Source organism: Alosa alosa, chromosome 22 (assembly GCF_017589495.1).
Source record: "Alosa alosa isolate M-15738 ecotype Scorff River chromosome 22, AALO_Geno_1.1, whole genome shotgun sequence".
NCBI lineage: Eukaryota > Metazoa > Chordata > Actinopteri > Clupeiformes > Clupeidae > Alosa > Alosa alosa.
The window spans coordinates 16586195-16602762 of record NC_063210.1 but is presented as its reverse complement, the minus strand read 5'-3'; the positions used below and the strand labels follow the sequence as shown (position 1 = coordinate 16602762).

General features: G+C 43.9%; 1 protein-coding gene across 1 annotated transcript in view; it reads right to left on the bottom strand.

The window, feature by feature from the left end:
• Positions 1 to 905: 905 nt before the first annotated feature.
• hectd2 (HECT domain containing 2) overlaps positions 906 to 16568 on the bottom strand; it is a gene marked incomplete in the record, with an annotated part of 48617 nt that continues 32954 nt past the window's right edge. The window contains 6 exon segments of the mRNA XM_048233708.1: positions 906 to 2442; positions 3419 to 3562; positions 4404 to 4519; positions 10008 to 10114; positions 10826 to 10913; positions 11306 to 11380. Coding sequence (XP_048089665.1) covers positions 2322 to 2442; positions 3419 to 3562; positions 4404 to 4519; positions 10008 to 10114; positions 10826 to 10913; positions 11306 to 11380 — 651 coding nt within the window.

Here is a 16568-nt window from a genome sequence, read left to right as displayed (position 1 = left end):
TACAACAAGTCTTACTGATCCTAGCACTCACCAGCCGTCTTAAACTGACAAGTAACTGTTAAAAACAGCACTCACTGATGCACTTATTCTTACTGTACTCTAATGTTTTTAAATTGTCCTAAAATTGTTGAGAATTGCTCTAAAACTTAAACTGTTTACCATGCTGTTAGTCGCTTTGGCTAAAAATGCGTCAGCCAAATGTAATGTAATGTAATGTAATGTAATGACATCATATACACAGTAATACTATATAGACCCTCTTGCTGGTCTGTTTACAAGTCTGCTGCCATTTAACATACATCTAAGCTGTAGTGAGCCAATATAAAATGTCTCAACAGATGCCTATAATGCCATGTAAAACTTTTTTTGATTAAACATTAGAATTAGGTTAACATTACCCTAATGGATGTTTTGCAGGTGCTTTCTCTGTGTTCTCATGGGAAATAAAACTTATAAAACCTCTGTGTCCAACCGTAATATCTGGGAAGAACAGCCTGTGAATTTAACTAAAGTGTTAATTGCACTGAGCTGGAGCCAGTGTATGTGGCTTTTATTTCCACAAGTTTAGCTCCAAGGCCTTCTTGCAAAACAATCTTCATAATTCCAGAGGTTTCATCTTCTCACTCATTTCTGCTGTACCTCTGCCAGAATGCTTTTCTAAATCTGCAATCTAAGTCAGCAATCCTCCTCAAACAATGAATCTCACTCTTATGAGAAAGACAGGATTCAGGAGGACCTTCATGCAAAAGCCCTTTATAACCTAAATACTCTAAATTGAGTTTCAGAGCCTCAAGTTGAGACCACTTCAATCCCCTTACAACCTGGCAACAACCTGTCTGTTGGAAGACAGCATGAGCACAAAGTGGAGCAGAGAAAATAAAGCACAGAGAAAAACTCAAGACTCCTTTGCACTGCAAAGCACTTTTATTCAGCACGGTTTAAAAGGCGTTCACGTCAAAATAAATACATGGCAAATACAACGGTATTCAGTCTTCTGCGTCGAGTCTGGCCACCTCGACAAGGCCTCTTTTTGTTGGGCACAGAGTTTGTGTGGCGTTCTGTCGCCACGGTGACACGGAACCAAAGATAATCTATAGGCACGGCGCTGGAACAAAGGGTCCTTGAGGTCAGCTAACGATATGTGCAAAGCCGAGGCTAGTTATCAATAGTTATCATTATAGAAGTCTGGAGCTATCATGGCCTTGGTGTGTGTACTACGCACATCTCCACTGAAGTACCATGTGGCTGTGAGCTGTAGTGACTCACAGCACTACACTCGAAGGGGAACCTGACACATGAAGTAAGGTCAGAACAAGGTCGTTGTAAAAACTCCGCAGACCTTTCTGACCACCTGTTTGAGTTGAGGGATCAAGACAGACGATCAGTCAGTCAAGGTTGAATTATCTGTCAGACAGCGGAGCGTGGAAGTTGTGGCGGCAGCGCGTTACTCTCAACAAAAGCCACTGGCAGATTCCACTTCACGTAGCGAAACACAGGACAAGCACAGTATCACAAAAAAAAACAAATACAAAATCCCTTCAGGCTTAAAGACCTAAAAGGTCGTCAACTTCAAGTACAACAAGAGCAGGCAAAAAGCAATGAAATCTCTTGGTCCATTAATAACACTTAATAACACACAAAAAAATGCTTTGAATTTCTTCATTTGCTCAAATGAACAAGACAACACAGACTGTGACATTTAAAGGGCAAGGTATGTGTCCGATAGCCAACACCAGCCTATAGGTAAGGCTGATCAAAGGTGCGTAGTGAAAATGTGCCGTGTCCCTTTAAGAGACACAGCCAGCTTTAGGCTGACCGATTGTTAGCAAAGTTATTTTTTACCCCGACCAACCCTCTGCTGACCCAGATTCCATGCGAGCCTTGATTGTACAAGTGACAGCACCTCAGTGTGTGAACAGTCTCCGTTTACTTGTTACGTAACCAACACTATCTGCCGTAAATGTCAGGTGTTAGATAATACATTTTTGGGGGATATTTTCTTGCTTGGTTTAAAAATGTAAGCAAATCAAGGTATCACTTCTTACATCACGCAATTTGTAACAGAAACAATGGTGCTCGATGGCTGTCCTAGAGAAATGTGGGTTTTACAGAGGTCAGAAAACAAATAATAAAAAACCCTCTTAAATAAACTCTAGTATAAAAGTTGTGAATGTGGAGATGTGGGATTCTTTCAGTCTCCTCTGGGACATACCACACATTATCCTTCAAAGAGGACTAAATGTGTCGCACCTATTAGTGTTTATTGACTTAAAAGAAGTGCCTGGAGATCTTCTGATGTTGACCTTCTATGAACTTCTAATTCACTCCAGGCCAAAGCCCTCAGCATTGGAGATGGCAATGGTTAATTTTTGTCGCAGTTCTTTCTTGCTTTTGTAGGGAGGTAGGCAGATCTGGTTGAAACAGGTATGGGACACTGGCAGCCTGGGGAAAGAGACAGGAAGAGTGAAGAATTACATGAAGCATCTCAAAGCAGAACACCATGCACAAAGTACAAGTCTTGGGTTTGTTGTGTATTTGAACTGATCTACATACACAGTAGCTGATTCTGAGACCGATCTGAATAACAGATGTCTAAATCATCAAACATTTATTCCAGTGCACAAGTTATGCCTCAGCACCCTGCAAATATTAACATTAATGTTGATATTACAAAACAGGACTATTAATATCAACATCTGTGCAGACAAAAATAGTCAGGCCATGTGATAATTGACAGGAAACAACCAATCATATTGTATCCCCAAGCTTGTCATCCCCATATCTTTGACACAACCCCCATGGAATCAAACACTCTCTGGGATCTCACTCTCTGGCGACAAAAAAGCATAACACAACGTTCAGACCATAATGATTGTGTTAGTTTCAAAGTTTGTTTGTTGTGACTCATTTTTGTACACTGGAAAGAAATGCACCTATAAAGGATCTTATGTTCCAAACTCCTCTACTCCCACTACAAATATAACAATAGAGGGGGTCAACCATCCTGCTGCCAAACTATAACAAATGTTTTATGTTTTTAGGATGTCCAACACGTTTTCCACTACTACCACTGGTCAGCATAATCTCCACCTGATCTCCTGTGCTCAGTTGTAGCAAATAATAAATGACATCACAGTCATCACTAAAATTGGCAACAAAACTGATGTATCTGACGTGCAGTAAATGTTTACGACTCCAACAACACAATAAATACATCAAAAGTTTAAATCATCAACTTATTTCACTTCTATTGCTCCTGCTGTATGTCTGTCCTGGAAATTTGTTTTGTGTAAGATTCCCAGTTGAATGCACCAGCTGGACCAAATGTCCTTTTTCAGACCACTTTTGGATGCCTTTCAACACATAAACATCCTTATCTGCAGAGGCAACAGTGCAGAAATGGGGGGAGAGGCCTTACCAGTCGGTTGAGACGTCGTGCTTGGTGATCTTGAAGTTGAGGTCGGCCATGCCTCCCACAGGGACGCGGTCACTTCCTGTGCAGAAGTGGAGGAGGCGTTTCTGCAGCTCCAAAGGGAACGCCAGAACCACATCCCAGAATGCTCTGGGGGAAGGGGCAAGGGCATGGGAGGACAAAATAAACCGTATAAACATGGTAACAGACACAAAGATGACAGGGCTATCAACCAAACAAGACAGGCTTGTTTATTCTAGGCTCTGAGTGTAACTGTAGTTTAATAAGAGAGTTCAGGGGAGCGCAATCTTTCTTGTTGTTTCTGCACACTGTTCACACTCATTGTAAATGCCCCCTTATCTCAGTAAGTCATTTCCATGGGGTTGTCCAAAATGTTTCAACATTATATTTCTAGGATTATGAGCTCAACTAGGGATTAAAGCAACAGCTATGTGCGTGCTTGCTTGTGCTCTGGTGCTCTGAGGGCGCCAGTCTGGAGGTAGTGTATGTCTGTATGCCCTCATACAGACATACACTACCTCCAGACCGCTAAGGCCCCTCAGACTAACCACGCCAACCACCGGGCGCCAAGCCAATCCAAACTTTTCTCATCTGTTGTTCCTCGTTGGTGGAACACACTGCCAGTTCTTACAAGGGCAGGGACATCCTTCTCCATTTTCAAAAATCTTCTGAAGACCCAGCTCTTTAGAGAACATCTCCTCTCATAGCAACACTTACAACAAGTCTTACTGATCCTAGCACTCACCAGCCGTCTTAAACTGACAAGTAACTGTTAAAAACAGCACTCACTGATGCACTTATTCTTACTGTACTCTAATGTTTTTTAAATTGTCCTAAAATTGTTGAGAATTGCTCTAAAACTTAAACTGTTTACCATGTTGTTAGTCGCTTTGGCTAAAAATGCGTCAGCCAAATGTAATGTAATGTAATGTAATGTAATGAAAGCCCAATGAACACATGGACAATGTACCGGATGGTGGGGTCAGTCTTGCTGTAGCCCTCGTACTGGGCCACCCTCTGCAGCGACACCATGTCCAGATGGGGGCTTCCACACACCAACACCTCCACCTCCTCCGGTCGCAGCAGCTGCAGGGGAAAACACTCATTAAACTCACAGAAAGGAAGGATGTCGAGTTAAAGTGGACGGGTATTTAGCAGACGCTTTTTTATTATTATTTTTTTAATTTAATTTATATAGTATATTTAGTATTTAGTTTTGTTAGTTTTTCTTATCTTCTACTGTCTCTATTGTACAGTGGACTTTGGTTATATGTTTATACTTATATTTACCATTCTGCTGTAAGTGCATGTTGTGTGTCATGTCTGTACCTTGAATTTCCCCTTGGGGATCAATAGGGACTTGGGAATTAATTCAATCAGATGAATGACCTTCAATGACCGCTGTTCTGCCACAAAGCTGTATGGATATGGCTGTTTGACCGACCGAATTATCAGGACTTATGTGGCTCACATATATATGAAATATAGTCTTTTAGTCTTACTGTGTGTCTTTGGCCTATTTATTACGGTATCGAATTTTCAAATTTTACAGGGGCATGTCTGACATTCATATATGGCTTTAAACAATACTTGGTTACACTTTACTTGAAGGTATCTACATAAGAGTGACATGACAGTGTCATGAACGTGTCATAAACGTTTATGACATAATGCTTTTGTCATTCGCTTCTGTCAAGTGTCATTCAGTTTTTGACATGACAAGTTAGAGTTAGTGTTAGGGTTATGTCACTCTTATGTAGAAACCTAAGTAAAGTGTTAGCCAATACTTTATTATTATATTTCCAACAGAATACAGCCTAACAGTTCTTTAGTTAGATCAGCTTTATATGGAAAACCTTCAAATAATTCAATTCATCTGTAACATTCACTAGCTCTGATGCCATCATGCAGTGTGCAATAAGCTGGTACAAATAACTATAATGCATACAAACAAAAACATTTAGCTAATGTTAAATTCGGGGGTAGGTTCCCCCCACAAAACACCAAAAAAGTCCTTTTTGTAGCAAATGTAGCAAATAGCCTAGAGATTAGGAGGTTTTACTGTAAGCAGGCACTGAAAAAAGATGCAGATGCACCCCCACCAGAGACCACAAAGCCCCAGGGACTTTGATTTTTCTTAAATCTTGTAGCGAAAGGTATAAAAGTATATAGAAGTCCGCACACTGTTGCTCCCTTTCATTGCAATTTTAATGAGATTCCCAAAACAGTGATGCTTCGAGCTTTATGCTCTTCTTCAGACTTCTGACCTCCACAAAACCCCCACAGGTAAACCAAACCAAATGCCTGGGCATGCCGCTCCTTGAGATGCCCAAGCCCACTGTGAAGCCACTCTATCAGCTGAGGGGTGACGCATGCGGATCCAGCTCAGCATTTTGCCACATCCACACCAAATTCCACACCACACTCCGATTAGAGGCAACATCCCACTGGACCCGCACCGCCTTTGAACGCGCAGTGTGAGGTCATGAGGTTATCTCTTCCACCCTGACTGCTCTCCATTTTGCTGGTTATCTGATTAAGATTAGAGCACAAGGGACCCTCTTCTTGGAATATAGGTCTCTAGGTGGATGGTTACAGTTGACATACTGAAATACACACATGCTGTGTCATAGTTTAACTGTAGTTTAACAGGGCGGAGGTAGCACAGTGGTTAAGGAGCTACACCTAGGGAGTTGTGCTGGGGAGACTAGCCCTTGTAATAATTGACATACAGTGTGTAAGTCACTTTGGATAAAAGTGTCAGTCAAATTAATAAGTTCATCTACTGCAGACACTTTGAAATAAGGTTGAATGAGCTCAAGACACACACGCCTTTCCCTGAACTCATCCTAACAGCTTCTCTGTTTGGCTTAACCCTTAAAGGTTTGGGTTTTTGAACATTCTAACATAAGATTCCGTTCCGCAACAATTGAATGTTCTAAAATTCTATGTTGAATTCAGACCCATATAAAGGTATATGACTCTGGTTGAATTCAATGACCCCAGATATTCTTTAGAACGTTCATTTTCCAATATTCCATATAGCTTTAAGGGTTAATAGTAAATACACCCTCCAGGCCTGCCATGTGGGTGCAGTTACTCCTTGTCCACAATGACCCCTGTCACTGCGGTATGCTTGAAATATCAACATGGAGAGGCCCGTGGAGAGATGAGGCTGTAATTTTCCACAGCCATCAAGCAGACGTCATATCATTATATGGAGACAGCAATTCTACTTGAGAGACGCAAACAGCAGTGATTTTGGTATGCACTATTCCCCGGACTCACACTGTGTAACTAATCACAGATCAAACATGACCTCTTTTTATCACTATCAAGCCAGCCCTGTATTTACTCACTTAAATAGATAGATACATGTTATTCTTCATCATCTATCTAGAATTGTGTACACATGTGCTAAAAGGAAAGGAAACAGGAAAGATATAGTGTGAGATGGCAAGGATGTTTACAGACGACATAAACTAACATTGGAAAAAAAGTGATTGGAAAAATTCTATATTTTCACTGCATGCAAGACTCCAACAGCAGTGATCACCTCTGGCGACACTCCTATCTGTCTACAGAGTTATAGAGATCAAAGATAAGACAGCGCCTAGGCCGTAAAACCATTAACTGTCTTTGACAGCACCTTTAAAGCACTCTGTCAATCCATCATGCATACCATAAGTCTTCTGCGTCAGTCATGGAAGTCCACTTTCCCCGATGGAGCAAGACTGCGCTCTTGACCTTAGCTGACAGCTTACAACAGCTTCATGTACACTAACTTATCAGTATGCAAACCGACACCCTAAACAGGTGCCAGGTCCACTGACAACGCCTTGAAGTCTGCTCAGTTGCAGACAGACACCAGCTGATGGTGTTGGATGCAATATGCAGCGTGCAATATTGCAACGTGTGCGCACACACACACACACACACACACACACACACACACACACACACACACACAGACAGAAAGAGAGAGAGCGAGAGGGAGGGACATACATACACACACCATAGTGCTTCATGCAGTTACGAAGTTACTGCAAGAAACAACAGTGTCAGAGCATGACATCATATTGTGTTCTGTATAATGCTGAAGCAGTTTTTCAGTGGAAAAAAAATGGGGATTTGCTCTGTCACATGATGCAATATTAATCTCCCTTTGAGGATCAAAGAATGTCTAGCTAGCGCTCTCTCTCTCTCTCTCTCTCTCTCTCTCTATCTCTCCCTCTCTCTATTTCCTCAGCCAGGAGTCAGGAACTGCTAGAGGACCCATCTGTCACTCTCCTCTCTCTGCCCCCCCCTCATCACTCCACCTTCACACTCACCTATCACCACACAGCACTTGCACTCCCTCCCCTCTTCACTCAAGCCCCCCCCCCCCTCCCTCTCTCCTTCACTCAACCTCCACCCTCACAACCCCCCCCCCCCCCAACCCCCCCTTTAGCACCACTGGTTGAGGCCCAGCTGACCAAAAGCAGATTATGTAAGCCCCTCCCCGCACGCAGAGTCATCTGTTGCATAACCCTGGATGAAGGGGGTGGGTGGGAGGAGGGGGGAGAGGGCAGGGGAGAGGGGGGAGGGGGCAGGGGGGAGGGCAGGGGGAGGGTGGTGGGTCATGATCTAGGGCCGCAGATGGAACGGAGCCAAAAGCGGGTAAGTAAACCTTTTTTTTTTTTCCACTCGTGACTCAGTGTGGAAAGACGACCCGAGTGGCCGGCGCTGCTCCACATGAGGTCTGTCGGGGCTGCCGAGAGGGCCCCCCCCTTCTTTAAATAATGACTTGGCTGGTTAAAGAGAGGCAGGTTCATGTGGCCGCGCACAGACCTTCATGTACGGACCTAAAGATACACCGTGTTTTGTGCTGCACTTTTGCCTCTGTTCTCAAAAGCTGCAGGGGACGGCTGCACGTATGGTTCAAAATACACGTCGCACACGTGTCCTCTCTGTTTTTACTCTGTTTACTCGGTTGATTTTATTTTGTTGTGTTTTCCTTTTGTTGTGTTTTTGCTGGGTGACTTCAGGGCGTTTGCTTTCCTGATATGCTGGTAAAAACACTGTCTGAGGGCCACAATGGGTGGTGTCAGTCTCGTCTGCAATACATTTGGAAAACTACTGAGCTAAACCGAATTGAGCTGCTTGTGGTTTCTTCTGTTCTGTTGCTGCAGTTCCCCAACCCAATTGCACCCATATAGCAATAAAAAAACAAATGGGAATTAATAAATTCAAGTGTTTTCTTCCAGTGGGTCTATGCCTGCCAGACGAGTGCCCAAACGGGTACCCAGCAATGCCAGGGCAGACAAGAGGAAATTTCCATGGCCTGTGTTTTTGTGTGAAGCCGAGCGCGAGGAGGAAGCTATATAAGGCAATTGTTCTGCACAGTGGTGCAAGGAAAAAAAGAAACATTACTACATACTTTTTTTAAAGTGAACAAAGCTTGCACAGCCTACAACAGTACTGTTTGCACTAAATGCATTGAAACACATTGTGTTTTGCAAGCATCGCTGCTGCAACAATCTATTTGTCTATTGCATTATGCATGATAGAGACTCTTTGCCAAACCAATAAGTGCAACCGCAGCCCCTCCATAGTAGAAAGTGCAAGAGAGGCTCAGAATGCGAGGGGTGGCCATCTCTGCCTCGGGCTGGCAGCATTGAGGACACTGTCCAGCCCAGACGAGCTCATTAAACCTGACGGAAATGTCACCAACCGAAAGGGACGAGGGACGTGCACACATCCTGAACAGTATGAAGCCCCATGCAGACTCCCTCTGCAGGGAAGAACGGCTCGTTTTGTACAGGGACCCGTCTCCTAATTGTTATTCTTGGAGGAGTGTCGGGCTTGTATGTGTTGCTTTTCTTCCAGTGGACCCCTATAGACATTATATAGGCCTTGCAAAAGAACAGGCTCAGCTCTCTCGGGTGCTGGGAGACTGTAGGGAGGGAGAGAGCGAGTGTGCACATGCATACGTGCGCGCACGCACACACACACACACACACACACACACACACACACACACACACACACACACACACACACACACACAAACTTCGTCAGAGGGACAGCTGCCAAGAAAGGGGGCGGGGTGTCTCCCAACACAAAAGCAGCCTTCACAGACTTTATTCACACACAGACACACACACACACACACACACACACACACACACACACACACACACACACACACACACACACACACACACACAGCCCCAAAACTCTGCCCTCTATCTTGCTTCTCCCGGTCTTGCCATCTCCAAATAACTCTTGGAACATTCTAGAGTTCATGGCGCTTAACAACACACTGTCACAAACTATTAGACGCTGCATGCAAATGACTGACAATGTGTTGATTACTGATGCACAGGGCCTATAAAGGAGAAAAAACACACAACCACAATCCACACAGCTTCTGCCAGAACCTTATTTGTTTGAGGATAGCCTTCCTCATGTTTCCATTTAGAGCATGGTAAAAAAGCTTGTTTCTCAAGGGGAACATGACCTTTCAGTTGACTGCTTTTTCTTCGTCTTTTTCACTTTACTTTTTCGGAGCGGAATGGAAACAGTTGCTCACCATGATGGCGTCAGAGGCACACACACTGTGGAATCCATGGTAGAAGGCAGCGAAGGGCTTCTCAATGGACTTATTCAGCAGGAAGTCAATGTACAGCTGGACGTACTCTACAGGAAATGGGGAGAAGGGGAACACTGAGTATACACATAGAGAGCACCGGCAGGGAGATGCCAGACTGGGGCTGAACTAGGGCCGCATCAGAGGGGCTGAACTAGGGCCTCCTCTATTACACAGTAATATGTATGTATGTATACATATATATATATATTATATTCGCTTTGGACAAAGGCCTCTGCCAAAGTGTTAGTGAGTGACAAAATGTTAGTGAGTGACATTCGAATGAGTTGACGGTCATATTCAAATTTTATGACCATCAACTCATTCGAATGTCACTCAGCAACTGTAGGATGACATCAGTCAAAATGTGCAATGTTCATTTTCTTTTCCAGAGCTGTATACAGTATATATTCACCGCTCACTATATAGTGCACTGTGTAGTGACTAAGCAGATGTTCCAAACACAGTGACTATCTAAAGTTTACATATGTATACTGTATATAGAGGTTTTGGAGTTAACTATGGTTTGCTTATGCAAAAAAAACAGGCGCATAACTGATGCTGCATCTTTAACAAGTTCAAGCTTATCTTCAAACAGGGCCTAGTGGCGTCCATGAGGGCCTAGTGAGAACCTTTAACATGAGACAAATTATATGACTTGAGTGACATTTTGTGAATTCTTACTGAATATGTACTTGAATATTTTTTAATAGTAATTTGAATTTTGAACCTGACCGTTTAAGTTTTCAGACTCTACTCACCTTTTCTATTCACGTTGGTCACAGGAATCTTATCACCGCCAGGTTTGAGATTATACGCCTTGATGACACCCATCTCTTCCTGGAAAACCTGAAATGATAGACATTCACTGGAACGGTGTGCCTATTCTTAGCCGTGTTTAATCTAGCATAGAGGAGTTTTACTTTCGAAGACAAAGACAAAACAAACCCAAAAAAGTGCTGTGCATTTTGGCCAAATATTGCACTCAAATGTTGGATCAAGCAAACCACTGAAGCGTACCTCCTAAAGACACTTGTTGGTGTGGTCCTATTTACCTAACCCAAAAAGCCATGAATAATCTCTCAGTAGACTTCTGTGTGCTCGGGCAGAAAGACCTGTAGCCATGTGTAGTGTGTGTGTGTGTGTGTGTGTGTGTGTGTGTGTGTGTGTGTGTGTGTGTGTGTGTGTGTGTGTGTGTGCACAAGCTTGCCTGCGTGTGTGCGAGAGACAGATTCTCTGACCTGAAAAGTGGTGTAGAAATCCTCTTCCACGTTGCCTTCATAGCTCAGAAGTTCTGCCAGACCATGAGCAAGATCCTGAAAACAGAATCTTCCGATTAACAACCACAACTGACCACTTCATCAATGTCCACAATACGTAGTCCACAATATGACTGAAGCATCCCTAGCCCATTTGAATGTGGATACATTGTTAGAGACTGATTAACAGTTTAAAGTCAACACTATGTGGTGTCACTGTGTTACTGTTCAATAGCCCAGCTTACACATCTATTATAGTTGATATATAGGTATATATTATCCACATATGCATGTACGCCATGTCTAAAATGTGTAAGCTATTTGAATGTGAACACAGGACCAGTAAATGGACAACAATTGCCATTATGCCATGTACTTCCTGGAAGGCTTTTCAGCCAGCACAAACATATGCGATGGACCATCACCTGTGTTGCTTTAGTGTACCTGTTTACACAGACTTGGTTTGGGTGTTGCACCTAGTGAATCAGCATGTGAAAATGCTGAAGGATTTATGCGTGTGTCGAAGTAGAATAAAGAGTTGCACTGTTGGGCATAGATAAGATGTTTAGTGTCTACAGAGTGAATACAGAAAGAGCAGAATATAAAAGAACATGCTGGTGCTGTTGCTGACGATCCGCCAGAAATAAATGTGCTGGCTGAAACAGCCTTCCGTGGCATATAGTCCCTTTCAACAATAAAAACAAAAACAATGCTTGAACGTTCTATTTGGGCCCCAATCTACTTCCTCTGCATTAAGATAACATATGGAATGTTAAAAAGGAAGTCTTGTGGGGCCAACTATGATGCTGATAATGGAACTCTCTTGAAAGGGTCCATAGTCCATTTCATAGAATGCTAGACAACCCTATGTGGTGTCTCTGTGTCACTGTACAATAACAACACTGTGCACATGCTTCAATAATAGTTGATATATAGGCCCCTATACAGAGCCTTAAAACAAACAATTGTGTAACTTCAGAGCAGGCCAGAGAGTCATACTTTTGAAACATAGCGTTCACATCCACTTGAATGTACCCAGCTATGCTGAGAGTATATTCAGTCACAGAAGTTTATGGTACTTTGATTCTCTAGATGCACACATCCCCCATTAAAACTGACAGCAGTCACCCCAGGGAAGCAGGGAGCTTGTAACACACCAGATATTTCCACAAGCCCGCCTTATCTTACGTAGCATTGCTATCTCACAGTGAGCTCATGCTCTTCAAATAAGCCCAGTAGTTCCCAAAATAGAACACACTACGGCAGAGAATGTGATGTTCTAATGGATCTGATGTTCTAGAATGGATCTTTACTTATTCTAGAACATGCTTGTTGAAAATCTACTGCCCTGGCTGGATAATTGACATAATCTACTGCCCTGGCTGGATAATTGACATAAGCACTGGATAGAAGTCTTTGATTGCTTTTTAAGGTGACTGGCATTATCATTTTCAGTTAACACTTTCAGCCTGTGTGTTAAGTTAGATGTTGCCAGGGGGTTGTATTGACCGACAGTATATGTAAGCTATGTTGACACACACACACACACACACACACACACACACACACACACACACACACAAAAGAGGAAAAAACACCCAGAGAGGAGTTATGTAAGCCAGTATGAAGCCAATTCACCCTTTTTCCTCTTTCAGAGCATTGGACTACATGCAACCTCTGACTCTGCAAAAACTACCTCAAGTTTTCCATCCTCATATATAGGGATTTATAGATTGGATTTCCTGTACAATATACTACACACTGATAAAAAAAAATCTTCCAAAATGGCTTTTTCACCAAAGGAGACTCTCCTACACATTTTTCTAGAAGATATAAAACTGTTCACTGTTCAACACTTGGGTAATGAAGCCCTCTACTGGACACAAGTGGTAGTGCTTTGATGAATAGATGGTGACAGAATACTCCGTAAGATAACATGAACAAACAGCATTTGCGATTGCTTAAACACAAAAATGTCAAGTAACCAACAGTTAGTAAAACCTAACACTTGGAGAGCCAAACCTCAACCCAAATCTGTATTGATAAGAACATTCTCAGCCTCACACACTTTTTGTTAAACACCACACACACTGTCTTGCAAAACACTTCTCTATTTTAGAAACAGAATGTAATGTCTTTGCCTTTTTAAGGCACTGCCTTTCAAAATGCTTCACTCATGCTACACCCATTTGAGAAAACATCAGGTGTAAAGTCGCCATCAGGTAAAAAAAAAAAAAACAATTTAGTGTGTAACTGTAAACTCACCTACTGTATCAAGCCAAAGCACTGTAAAAAGGCAACAAGTGACTTCACTTGACTTCAAAAGGTGATTGTACCTGACACACCCAACAATACAGTGACAGTAAGAGGAAGAGTGAGGATGAGGAAGAGTGAGGATAGGAGAGGGAGCCAAGAGTAAGACAAGTAGGGAGAGGAAGACAAACTGTCTTATTTTCTAGTGCATTCTAGTATATTCGAGTATATTCTTCTAATATTATATTGACAAGTAATTTCCTGTGTAATAGCAGCATTGTACATAAATCGCAGGACAGTGTTTTATGCTAGTTAAAAAAATGAAACCATATTAATGCCATATTAAGTGCCCCTGTGTATTAATGTCATAGCTGAAGACTTTTAGCTAAATCAATTGATAAACCTTAACTAATAGTAGGGAAATTACGGCAGAATATGTTTTGCTCTGTAAGTATAAGTATAAGTATATATACTCTTCTGATCCCATGAGGGAAATTTGGTCTCTCCATTTATCCCAATCCATGAATTTCTTTGAAACACACTCAGCACACAGTGTACACACAGTGAGGTGAAGCACACACTAATCCCGGCCCAGTGAGCTGCCTGCAACAACAGCGGCGCTCGGGGAGCAGTGAGGGGTTAGGTGCCTGCTCAACTTCGGCCGTGCCTACTGGTCGGGGTTCGGACCGGCAACCCTCCGGTTACAAGTCCAACGTGCTAACCAATAGGCCATGGCTGCCCCTAGCTTACTCAAATCAAACCTATATCCATAAACCAATATATCATTAGAAAAACAGAAGTGTCAAATGTGTTTCCAATTGTGCGCATTTGTGTGTAACTGGCATATCCATCTTTTTTCATGTTTACTTTAAGAAGCTCCCTTCAGAGTTTAAGCACACTTGTCCTGGCTAACAAACAGAGAGCTAACAGCAATGGCAATGGCAGAGAGGAGGAGGAGAGAGGAGAGGAGGAGGAGTGAGTGAGGAGGAGACAGTGAGTGAGAGAGGAGGAGAGAGTGAGGAGTGGAGTGAGGAGGAGTGAGTGAGTGAGAGAGGTGAGGAGTGAGAGAGGAGAGAGTGAGGAGTGAGGGAGTGAGTGAGTGAGAGAGTGAGGAGTGAGTGAGTGAGAGAGTGAGTGAGAGAGGAGTGAGCTGCCTGCAACAACAGCGGCTGGGAGCAGTGAGGGGTTAGGGTGCCTTGCCCAACTTCGCCGCGGCCTACTGGTCGGGTTCGACCGGGCAACCCTCCGTTACAAGTCCAACGTGCAAACCAATAGAGAGGAGGGAGGGAGTGAGGAGTGAGTGAGGAGAGAGTGAGTGAGGAGTGAGTGAGTGAGTGAGGAGAGAGGAGTGAGAGAGGAGTGAGGAGGAGTGAGTGAGTGAGGAGGAGGAGGAGAGAGTGGGAGAGGAGAGAGTGAGAGAGCGGAGTGAGGAGTGGGAGTGAGTGAGTGAGTGAGTGAGCGAGAGAGAGTGAGAGTGAGAGCGGAGTGAGGAGTGAGCGAGAGTGAGTGAGGAGAGAGGAGGAGCCGCCTGCAACAACAGCAGGCGCCGGGGAGCAGTGAGGGGTTAGGTGCCTTGCTCAACTTCGGCCGGGCCGGCTTACTGGTCGGGTTCGACCGCAACCGTTGGCAAGTCCAACGTGCTAACCAATAGGCCATGGCTGCCCCCTAGCTTACCTAAATCAAAACCTATATCCATAAAACCAATATATCATTAGGAAAACAGAAGTGTCAAATGTGTTTCCAATTGCGATTTGTGTGTAACTGGTATATCCATCTTTTTTTCATGTTTATTTTAAGAAGCCCCCTTCAGAGTTTAAGCACACTTGTCCTGGCTAACAAACAGAGAGCTAACAGCAATGGCAATGGCAGAGAGTGAGGAGGAGAAAGTGAGAGAGGAGTGAGAGTGAGAGAGGAGAGGAGAGGAGAGAGTGAGTGAGTGGAGGAGGAGGAGGGAGGAGTGGGAGTGAGAGAGGAGTGAGGAGGAGGAGTGAGGGAGTGAGTGAGTGAGTGAGTGAGGAGTGGGAGAGGAGTGAGTGAGTGAGTGAGTGAGTGGAGGGAGTGGGAGTGGGGAGGAGAGGGAGTGGGGAGAGTGTGAGGGAGGAGGGAGTGAGTGAGTGAGAGGAGGAGTGAGAGAGTTAGAGAGGGAGGAGTGAGGAGGAGCGAGGAGGGTTTGTGTGGAGTGGAGTGAGAAAGGAGTGAGGAGGAGTGAGAGAGGGAGTGAGGGAGGAGTGAGGAGGAGGAATGAGTGAGAGATGGAGAGAGTGAGTGAGGAGGAGAGAGTGAGAGAGGAGGAGGAGTGAGTGAGTGGTGCGGAGTGAGTGGGAAAGCGGAGTGAGTGAGCGGGAGGAGGAGTGAGGGTCTGTGTGGAGTGAGTGAGTGAGGAGGAGTGAGTGGAGCGAGGGCCTGTGTGAGCGGAGTGAGTGGAGTGAGGAGTGAGCTATGAGCGAGGAGTGAGGGTCTTGTGAGTGGAGTGGAAAGGAGAATAGAACAGCCGACCAGGATCCGACCCCAGAGTGGAGGAACGAGTGAGTGAGTGGAGGAGTGAGTGAGTGGAGGAGGAGAGGAGGAGGAGGAGTGGAGGAGGAGTGAGTGAGGAGGAGAGTGAGGAGTGAGGAGTGGAGGAGGAGAGGAGTGAGTGGAGGAGAGGAAAGGAGGAGGAGGAGGAGAGGAAAGGAGTGAGGAGAGGAAAGGAGGAAATGTGTGTGTGTGGAGGAAAGGAAAAAGGAATAGATAGTGGACACAGAATGAAGCTGAAACTTAGTGAATGGAGAGGAAGAGAAGGAAGGAATAGTATAGAGAATGTATAGGAAAGATGAAAACGAGACAGACATATACATACATACACATACACATACATATTATTAATGGAAATAGTGGTAATAGTAGAAATAAATATAGAATACATACACATACATACATACATACATATATATACATATATATATATATATATACATACACACACACACACACCTCCTTAACCCATTCATGT